Genomic DNA, 10,153 nt, shown 5'->3' with positions numbered 1-10,153 from the left:
CTAAGGCTTCCTAGATACTCAGACACAGGAGAGGTGGTGCCTGCAGGGGGTGAAGGAGCAGTGACCTTCCTCAGAGCCCAGGTCTGAGAAAAGTGCTCATGGGGTGCCAACCTGCACCTTAATAGCTTCCAGCTGTGCCTCTGACCCTTTGTCAGGAGGATGTCATCCTCAGGATACCCACATGTCAGCTGGCCACATTACAGGTGAGAAAACAGGCACAGTGGACTGAGGAAACTAGTTATTCCACAGCACCAATGGTCCTGATGACAAGCTTTTTGCCCCCCCACCCCAATGCTAATTTCTTCCTCACAGCTTTGGGGTATCATTGATATCTCCCAAATGGGGACAGGTGTATAGGAGTAAAGTGACTAGCCCAGGTCCATACAGGTGGTAGATGGCAGGGGCAGAGTTTAGACTGCCCTCAAAGCTACTTCACCCACTTCTAGAAGGTATGCCCTGCACCAGGGCTATGTCAGAATTCCCCAAGGCGCTGAAACTGTGGCTCTGGGTTGATCGCATGTTTCTGGACCTCCTGATTTGCCTGGTGGGGCTGCTCCTCTAAAGGGGGAGTTGCTTCCTCATCTGTGACATCAAGTAAATATGGTCAAGATGATTTATTCGAGTGAAAAAAATAGAAAGCCAAGGCTTATGGTTTCAGAGATGAGGGAGAAGAATGAAAAGATCATCACTTTATGGTTAAGGAAGACTACAAATATTTCAGGGGGTAAGACAAGGTCACTTGAGACCTGGGTTGTGGAGCCTGCTTGGGAAGGCAAAGCTCTCTCTTTCTAGGGAAAGTGAGGTCTGGAATGGACACAATGTGGCCCCTCCGACTCTGTCAACCAGAGTTAGCAGGTGACTCTGCAGGTGGGAGAGGCATTGTGACCCTGAATGAATGAAAGGCAAGGTAGAGGTCAGTCTCCATGCAGAAGGCTCATAGGCTGGACTTGGTGACTTTGCCCTGCCCATCTCCCCGCAGCCTGGCTAGCTTTGGGGCCTGAACCTTGGACATGGGGTCCAGGTTGTCTTGGCTAATCCAGAATCCAGAAAGGATGAATGTGGCTATAAAGGACCAAATTAAAAAAACAATTCTCAGACTGGTTTGTGCAAATGTTTTTTTTTTTTATTTCCACATTTATATCACAAGGTGTCCACTTACTGGACCAAATAGCAAAGTTGCTCCCTTCTGCGTCCTGAGAACACAGAAGTCTAGGTACTGTACATTCACTAAGGCTCCTCGTTTTTGCAAATCGCGTTTATGACAAATAACCATAAGGCAAACGAATCTAAAGGAATGGTTATGAGTGTTTCCAGCATACAGACAGGTCTCTTCTCGCCCAACAGTACAGCTTACACACCAGTAGCACCCGCGGTTACTTTTGTGTTTTGAGGGGAAAGGAACTCTAGAAAGGTGAACTTTTCTAGATATGTGTGGGAAGGGGAAACTGAAGAGGGAAGAACAAAACGCAAGTTACTTGTCTGGTGGTCAGATGGAAGAGGGGGCAAAATAAACTTTAGAAAACAAATTTCTGCAGCATTTCTTTAAAAACTGGGCTGTAACTGAAACCAGATACAAATGTGTGGATGCCCAGGGAGCATGGGTCAAACTGGTTGGCCAGCTGGCCTGCCTGATGCCAGCAGCTTGCTACAGCTGAGGCACCGTGATGGGAAAGCTGGCCAGGTGGGGTGCAAACCGAGGCCGCAGTATTGCCCACTGCCTCAAACACTTAGGGCCATGTTAAAAAACAGAAAATGCAAAGAGATGAGATGCGTGCTTCTGTCGCTGTGTTAAAGGTAACTTCTCCCACAGGTTTTCAGTGCCTGCCTGCAACTGAGGTCCCAGCTCACCAGGGCTGGGAAGCGTCCGCACCTCTTCTGGGGTGGGAGACTAACGCTTTTTATAGCTGGTTTGCTATAGAGTTCTGAACTCACTTTGCTGGCCTTCCTTTCACGCGGTCCTTCCTTTGCAATTTTGTTAGTAAACTGGTAGCAGCATTTCACAAAAGGAGAATTTAGAGGGACGAGTACAGAGAGACCAAGAGACTCTCGCCTCCTCCCTCCTGCCCCGGGCCGGACCCCCTGGATTCCCAACCACTGGAGGCGGCGGGCCCTGGTGCCCGTCCTCCATGGCTGACTGCAAGGTGGGAATGCACTGAGTGCCCGAAGGGCCAGTCAGTCCAAGCAGACATAAGGCAGAATGTTCAACCGCCCGTCGTCGCCGTGCGGGTCGAGCGATATGCACTGCGTCCAGTCATACCAGTTACCCTGTGTGTCCTGACACCCGTTCACCCCTGGCCACTGGTGGGCCTGGATTCTGTCCAGATCGTCCCGGGTGACCTCGCGGCTCAGCCCGGGGAAGTCCGTGGGCGGGCCATGAGGCACCAACACGTGCGGCTTCCGGGCCCCGCGCCGAGTGCTCTCCTCCTGCTTCAGGTACTCCGACATGAAGTGGTGAGCGCCCGGGGTCTGTGCGCCTGACGATGAGAGCAGGCTGCTCTGCCGGCTCAGGTAGGACTGGATGATCTCATTGCGTGACAGTTCCTTCCAGTTCGTCTGTTCAAAAGGGCTCTGGAGGCTAGCCTTGGCCTCGGGCTTGTCCAGCTCTGTCCTGGGCTGTTCCGTGTGCACGGGGCTGTCGGCCCGCACTGGCTCTTTCTGGGTCAGAGGTTTGATCTGTCTTGTCATGGGGTCAAAGGTGAGCTTTCGCTCTTTTAACCGGACAGGCTTGACACCAGCCTCAGCCACCTGCCCGTCCAAGTTAACCGTGTAGTCACGAGGCCGGTACCTCTTCTTCTTTTTGCTGTCTGACCCACCAGAGGAGGCAGCATCGCTGTCCGCTTTGGAGGAGTCTGGGGAGAAGCCTGCCCGGGGCAGGAGCGGCTCGGCCGGTGGCAGCCCCGCCTTGCAGCCCGACCCTGCAAGCCGCTGGTGGCCCTCCGGCTGCTCCAGCCAGCGCACGGGGCTCTCTGCGCTGGGCAGCAGCTCGAGTCGCCGCACAGGGGGTGTGGACGGCTGGGCCAACGGAAGCGGTGACGGCACCTGCGTGGCATCCAGTGACTGGGGCCGAGGTGATGGGCTGGGCAGGGAGCCCTTGTACGTGTACGGGCTCCGCTGCCGGGCAAAGGAGCCCTCGTGCCGTGAGTTCCGGGACCCGAGAGAGCAGCGAGGCGGCCCCTTGGGGTGGGGGGGCCCTGGAGTCTCGTCCACCCTGTCCAACTGCTGCAGCACCACAGCCTTCGTCTGCAAGCAGGGCCCAGGGGGCTTGCCCAGGCCCGGGGAGCTGGTGTGCGGCCTCACGGCGTTGACGGGGATCTTGCCACTGTGCTTGTCGTTCTCGCCGTGCTCCAGGCGGTTGCCCTCGGGGCCCACGTGCCCACTGCTGTCCAGGGGGCTGGGGAAGCTCTCAGGGCTCCCGCTGATCCCATTGGTGGGGAGGGGGGACGAGTTGGGTACCAGGGAGTCGTGGCTCGCCTTGGAGACCTTGGGAGGTGGCCCAGGGTGACCAAGGTCACGCTGGTCTCCCCGGCGCTTGCGGCTACCCAACCTGTCCAGCCGCTGCCCGCACAGCCTTGGCATGTCATTGCGGTACTTCAGGTCATGGACGCTCTTGGGTGGGCCGGCCGCCCCTGCCTCTGGCCGGCAGTTATGGGCACCGCCGTTGGCCGAGCCGGTGGCACCCGCCAGCCCCCGCAGCGCAGCCTCATTCTGGTGCACGGGCTCGATGAGCTTCTGCCAGCTCCGCAGCAGCTTCTTGGCCCGTTTGGCAAGCTCCTCGTTCTTGGTCTTCTTGCGGACGTCGTTGATGAGCTTCCCAAGGCGGGTTTCCTACAGCCAGAGAGACACAATGACACGCTTTTAGGACAGGGACACCCCATGAAGAGAGAGCTGGGGCAGAAATGGAGCTTCCCGTGGAGCTGGGGGAAGGGCTCGTGTCTTTGAAATGACCCCACAGGCCCCCTAAACCACTGGTCTCCCAGACACAAAACCTATGAAGATTTTGGGTCCCTCGTGACATTTAAATTCTCAAACCCAAGTCCTCAGATCTTACAGTCCATGGGACAGACAGACAGCATTCTCAGAAGCATCATCTCTCAGGCTCCCAACTCCTGAAGGCCGCGGACCATTCACGGCCACCTCAAGGACACTTGGCCAGGGGAGACTTCTAGGTGAGAGTACACTGTGGCAAGGGCAACAGCACACGGGACCTTGAGCCAGCATCACTCACTGGAACCTCTGCTGCGCACTGCGGAGTGTGCAGGCCTCCTGCAGGGAAAGGGGCCTCAACTCTGAACTAAAGCCTCTCGTATTTCCTGCAGTGCCCATGTGCTGTGGACTGGCACAGTGCAGGCCAGGAGGGCATGCCCCCCTCACTCCTCCCTTTAAGGCCTTGCTGGGCCAGTGAGCAAAGTCTCTGGGGCTCCAAGAAGTCAAGAAAGCCCAGGGCTGGGGCAGCCCGGGCCCCGCCTCACTGCCCGCCCTAGTGCTCAGACCTGGAGCGCTCACCTCCAGTGCCTCTTTGGTGATGGGGTATTTCTCCAGGCTGGAGATGACTTCCTGCACCGCCACCATGTTCCGGATCTGTAAAACAAGAGCCGCTGTCAGACCCCAGGCACTTCTCCTGGTGCTGGCCTGCTCCACAATTCCCCCTTTCCCAAGCGCCAGTGGAGTCAGCATCACCGGAGACCCCCTCCTGCAGCCTCCTACCTGCTCCCAGGGGCCAGCACGCACCTAATGCACACCCTCCCATCGGCCTCCTCCAGTGCCTGGTGAACAGGTGACTGAGTCTGTCCATGGACACACCCATCTGCCCAAGTGGCTGCCGCACAACTGAAATTCACATTTATGAAACAAGATTCACTCTTGATGCGGGAAATGCACTCAAGTCTGCCATCCGATGGGAGGTTGAAGGACTTATTGAATAAAATGCACCACGTTTAAAACAGCTGTGCATAATAATCTAATCAATTTAGTTGCCTTAACAAGATCTTTATAGAGTTCACTGAAAGGCATCCCAAGGAGAGCAGAAGTCACAAAGTGGGAGGAGACCAATGCCACAGGGCCCGCCGGGTCTGTGTTTGAGCCCACAGAGAACGCGGGCCGGGAGACACGAACAGGCACTGGGCACGACGAGAGATGGTGCCGCAGCGCTCAACTCTCCTGGCCATCAGGCGAGGCAGACGGAACCCACAAGCGGCTGCAACGAATACACGCCAGACTGCTGGAAATGGCATCTGACAACACCAGGCAGTTCTGGGGTACGGCCAACTCTGGGGAGCACTGGGCTGTGTCTGGTCAAATCAAACACTTGTGCGTCTCGTGACCAAGCAATTCTATACCTCGATGACACGTGCTATGAACCAGGCCCTGTTCTACCAAGGTCTGTTTCCATACAGCACTACTCCACTGAATTATCACAACCTCAAGCAGAAGGTGTGAACTATTATTACCATCACATTTTATGAATGTGATGTAAAGGAGTGGGTCATGTGGTCATATGTTGTAACGACACCACTGTCGTCCAAAAGTTGAACAGACTAAGAAATTCAAGAGCTCTAGAAATGAGCACACTGCAGCTTCAGTACATCAACAGATGAACTTTAAACCGCAGTGGATGAAAAGTCACAGGAGATACACACTGGGTTGATTCCAATTACACTAAGCATCACAGCATACTCAAAAATTAAAATGGACCCCAGATCTAAATGTGAAAGCAAAAACTCTAAGGCTTCTAGAATAAACAGGAAAATATCTTTGCAACCCTGGGGTAGACAAAGATTTTTCTGGAGCCCCAAAGCAGTGATGTCTAAGAAAATATCCTGACAAACCGGGCAGTGAGGAGGCTGGTCCCACGAGAACAAGGCCACCCGCTCCCTGTCCCCAGCCCTGGGATTCTGGCCGGCACGGTCCTGGGCTTGCCACATGGCCTCTCTCCACCTCAGTGACCTCACCTTGGTGTATTTAGAGCCCTGGGTCCCTACACACTCCTGGACCGGCAGTGTCCACAGAGTGAGCACAGTGGCACCGAGTGTCCTTGTCCTTGGGCAGACGCTGTCCTGCTGCCAGAGGAGGGGGAGGCAGAACACGTGAGCAACGCTGGGGGCTGGAGCAAGCTGGCACTGTAGGCCCTCGCACAGCCAGAGACCCTCCTGGAAGCTGCACAGGGTGGGGCTGGGGAAAGGCCTGCCACCCCACTGTCACAGCCGAGCAGCCTCTACACTCAGGCGGGCATCCAAAGGGGCTTTTGGCTTTGAGGCGGTGCTCAGGCTCTCAGCGCTGTGGAGAGCGCTGTCTGCTGCCTTCCTCAAGCTCAGGACCACCCGAGGGCTCATCCCTCTGGCTTCCCTGCTTCAGCCATGCTAGCAAGGGCACTGAGCACTGTGTAGGGAGCATTATCTGGGCATCTGGAGGCAATCAGGCCCTAAGGACCAGGAAGCAGGCCAAGTTCTGCCCTCAGCACAGCTAACAGGCAGGCGTCCTGGGCTCTATGCAGTGTGAGGTTGGGCCTCCAGCCTCAGATCCAGCAGACAGTAATAGCCCAGCAGCCTGCGGCCCTTGCCTCCACTCTCAACGAGAGGGCCCAATGCACAGCAGAGACACCAAAGCTCAGTACAGCCAAGGGGAGGCTTCTAGCCAGGCTCCAGGCCTGTTAAAAAAACCCCAGTACGGGACGGCTGGGGCGGGGAGGTAGGTAGGTGTCAGGTAAAAGGCAGGCCGGGGTGCCTGCGGTGAGAGCAGTATCTCAGCTGGGCCTCCGAGGTGGACAGCAGAAGCCTCAGCGCCTCCACAGGTGAGATGGTATCCAAGCCCTGGAGAGGGGGGAGAGGTCCAGAGCAAAGACCCTAGCGAGAGCCAGGATGCCAGCAGGAAGGGCAGACCAGGGGAAAGTAGGCTGACCACACAATGGCCTTCCATTAACCTCAGACACGGTGGGAGCCAAACTGGTCCTGCTACCCCCAACAGACCACCCTGTTTTTAGGTCCTTCCTGGCACCTGTCTGTCCAAAAATACATTCATCCACCATCACAGCAGAGACAGTATGCCATTGTTGTGCAGGGAGGAAGCCTCTGAGCCACTCCCAGACGCAGACCCCAAAGGGGGCTTTGGGGCAGCTCTACAGGCCAGAGAGCCCAAGGGTCGTTCACAGCCTCCTGCTCTCCGGAAGAGCCTGGCACATGCATGGCCTTTGGATATCTCCCCTGGAATTCATTCCCAGGGAATGAAACCAAAACAAAACTACACAAACAAAAAACCACCTCTCAAAACCACCTGCCAAACAGCTTTCCCAAAAGGAGCAGAATTCACATGTGAGGGATGTCTGAACACTTGCAGCCTCATCTTCTCATTAGGACTCCTTCAATAGCTACAGATTAATCTTTACTTCCTTAATAACGAGTGAAGCCAAGTGTCACCTCCCCTTTCTACTAATGTCGACTTCTCCTGTAAATTGTTCATTGTCCCAGCCCACATATTTTCATTATTTGATTGGCCTCTTTATTGCAAGTAAATATCCTTCCAGGTGATGATGTCTGCCCCTGTGCATGGGGATGCCTAAGTGTCCTCAGGGCAGGCGCCAAGGAGGAGGAGCAGGGAGGGCTCCTCTGAAGAGGCAGGGAGCAGGCGAGGTGGGCCAGGCAGCAGCGGAACACTCCGAGGAGCAGAGGCAGGGCCAGAAGTCCGTGGGAAGTCGGTGGGCAGCCCCGGGCGAGACCCAGGTGAACACGGTCACTTGGTGACCATGTGTGGAACTGACTTCTCCTCTATCGCGCCAAGGGCTAGCAGATTCTAGACTCGGGATTCACGAGGGACAACTGGGTATCCACAGTCAGACAGGAAAGTGAACCAATATCCATCCCAGGCAGAAAGGAGGGGAAGCAGCCTCCTAAACTGGGCTCCTCCCAGCCAGGCTCGGGCAGGGAAAGAACCCTTCCCAAACATGTCCCCATTCACACCTCAGGACACCCCAGGGCACATGCTGGCAAGCAAGGAGGGGACCCTCCTTACCACCAACCAAAGCCCCCAGTTCTTATGTGGACCTCCCATCAGGAGAGGACCAAGAGCACGGGGGAAGCAGCAAGGCCTCCCTCTGGAGAGCCCCGCATCGAGTGCTAGGTCACGACTGCAGCCAGTCTAACCCACAACATTTGCTGCTCGACTCACAGTGAATGAGGAGGAGGAAGGGACACTGGATGCCCACAAGTGACAGGACCTAACTGACAGGACCCAGGGAGGGCGGCAGCCCTCAGAAGCAGCTGGGATAAGAGTTGAGACCATCTAGTGCAGGATGTCCCCACGCCCTCGGCACACGTCTGAGAGCTGTTCTGCGGCTGGGTCACTGCCCTGCATCTGGACCCATGTGCAGAGGTGGGGCTAGCCCAAGGGGCAGATCCACCGCTGCTCAGCCTCCTCCTAGCAGTAATTCAGGGCATAGGTAGGTAAACCGCAGGCCCTGAGTAATTACCGCCCTGTGGGGGATTTCCAGCCCTGATGTGAAACAAGGAACTGAGACTTCTTTGGCGTCTCTGCGCTCACTGCTCCTTTTTCTCCACGCATCAACGGTTCCCACTCCACTCGAAATCCCCAACCTCTTGGCAGTGCAGCTAGACGTGTGCAGCCCTGGTGGCAAAGGGGGACCCCTGTACTCCCCAAGTTCAAGAACTGGCGAGACCCAAAGGCAGTAGTAAGATAGTAAGTCATTTTGGCCTGACTCTCACAGGACCACTCCTTGTTGGGTTCCTGCAGGCACCAAAGTCTCTAGCTTCTCTTTCTTCAAACTCCACTTTACAGATAAGAAATCTGAGGGTCCAGAAGGGCAATAGAAGTCCAGTGCTCACCATGCAGCTGACGATGGAGGAGAGTGGCTTTACACTAGCCTGGCGCAGGGCCTGCCCACCATACAGAGCCCAGCTGGTACTTTACTGGGAGGGCTCCCAGACACCACCAGGCTGGTGACAGCCTCCCACCCACATACCCTCATCAACCTTCCACAGTGGGAAAATGGACAGGTTACAGAGTTCTTTGTAGCCACACAGGGTTGGCTTCGTGCCCAGAGCACCAACGGATGGTCTCTGGGCCGCCTCGGTCTCCTGCCTAGGGTGCTCTAGAGCTGGAGAGATCTCCAACAGCAGGGCCTTCAGCCCATCCCCAGTGCTTGCCCTGAGCTGCAGACCACTTGATAAATGACAAAGGCACTGGAGTCTCCCTGCCAGGCCCTGGAAACAGCACACACCGAGGTGGGACTCACCCCACCTGTCCAGCCAGCCCGTGACCACCCTGTGGCCCTGCATCTACGCAGCACAGCCCACACCAACTCCTTCAGGGGACTTAAAGCCCACCAGGTCAGCGGTAAAAGCTAGTTCACTTTAAAACCAGCCATGTGGAAGTCACATTTTTTCTGTTGTTGTTGTTCTTTTTTTTAAAGCAGAATAGTCTAGACTAGAATTTACAAAAACCAATTAGCTCAAAAGGCTTTGGAACTGTTCATCAGCAAGCAAGCTGTCCTTCCAAACCAAAACACGACACAGATGGCAACCAGAAGCAAGCAAACCTCGAGCTTTCCGACGTGCTGAGCATTCTAAGGTCATCCTCGGCTGAGTCACCATGCCCTGCCAGCCCCATGGCAGGTGTCAGTCGTGTCTGCCGAGGGTGTGCGCGCAGGTGAAAGGGGCTTTGCCAGGCGAGTGTGTGTCTGTGATTTGGTCCCAGCCTCACTCTTCGGCCACAGCAAGTGGCTGATGAACTTCCCGCTTCTGATGAACTTTACACGTTCCCCAAACGGGTGCCGTTCTGTGACTCAAACTGCCTCTACCACAAGTCAGTGCAAGAGGTGAGCCTGGTGGTGACCAGCGTGTGTCCCACGCCCCTTCCCCGAGCGAGGAAAAGAAGTTGATGTGCCCTGAGTCTACCCCTCAGCTCTGCAAGGTGCAGCCTCCTGGCTCCGCTCTGCCTGGCTCTGTCCCACAGCCAGGCAGGCGCCAGGGGAACCTTCCTCAGGCAGATGCCCTGTCAGCGCCCTGCCTGGCTTTCAAAGGCGCCTCCCTCTGCCAGGACCCCATGGGAACCTCACACCCACAGGAGCTAAGTCACTCTCATTCACGACTGCTGACAGGAAGAGCGACACTGGGGCGGGGGCTGTGTCTCAGCCACAGTCACCAAG

At 56.0% G+C, this 10,153-nt stretch overlaps 1 protein-coding gene across 2 annotated transcripts in view; it reads right to left on the bottom strand.

The window, feature by feature from the left end:
• Positions 1-1,110: 1,110 nt before the first annotated feature.
• Positions 1,111-10,153, bottom strand: part of MED26 (mediator complex subunit 26) — a 39,827-nt gene continuing 30,784 nt past the window's right edge. The window contains exons 1-3 of one of the 2 annotated variants that reach the window (XM_052643207.1): positions 4,729-4,956; positions 4,504-4,578; positions 1,111-3,825 (exon numbers count right to left, since the gene is read on the bottom strand). In XM_052643207.1, the coding sequence (XP_052499167.1) occupies positions 2,173-3,825; positions 4,504-4,569 (1,719 nt within the window). In that variant the 5' untranslated portion in view covers positions 4,570-4,578; positions 4,729-4,956 and the 3' untranslated portion in view covers positions 1,111-2,172. Of the gene's footprint in view, positions 3,826-4,503; positions 4,579-4,728; positions 4,957-10,153 lie in introns of those variants that run through there. The other variant, XM_052643206.1, reaches the window with a different exon arrangement.

The sequence above is a fragment of the Budorcas taxicolor genome, chromosome 7 (assembly GCF_023091745.1).
Source record: "Budorcas taxicolor isolate Tak-1 chromosome 7, Takin1.1, whole genome shotgun sequence".
NCBI classification, from domain to species: Eukaryota; Metazoa; Chordata; class Mammalia; order Artiodactyla; family Bovidae; genus Budorcas; species Budorcas taxicolor.
Note: the sequence above shows the minus strand (reverse complement) of the source record. Positions and strands in the feature narration are given on the sequence as shown.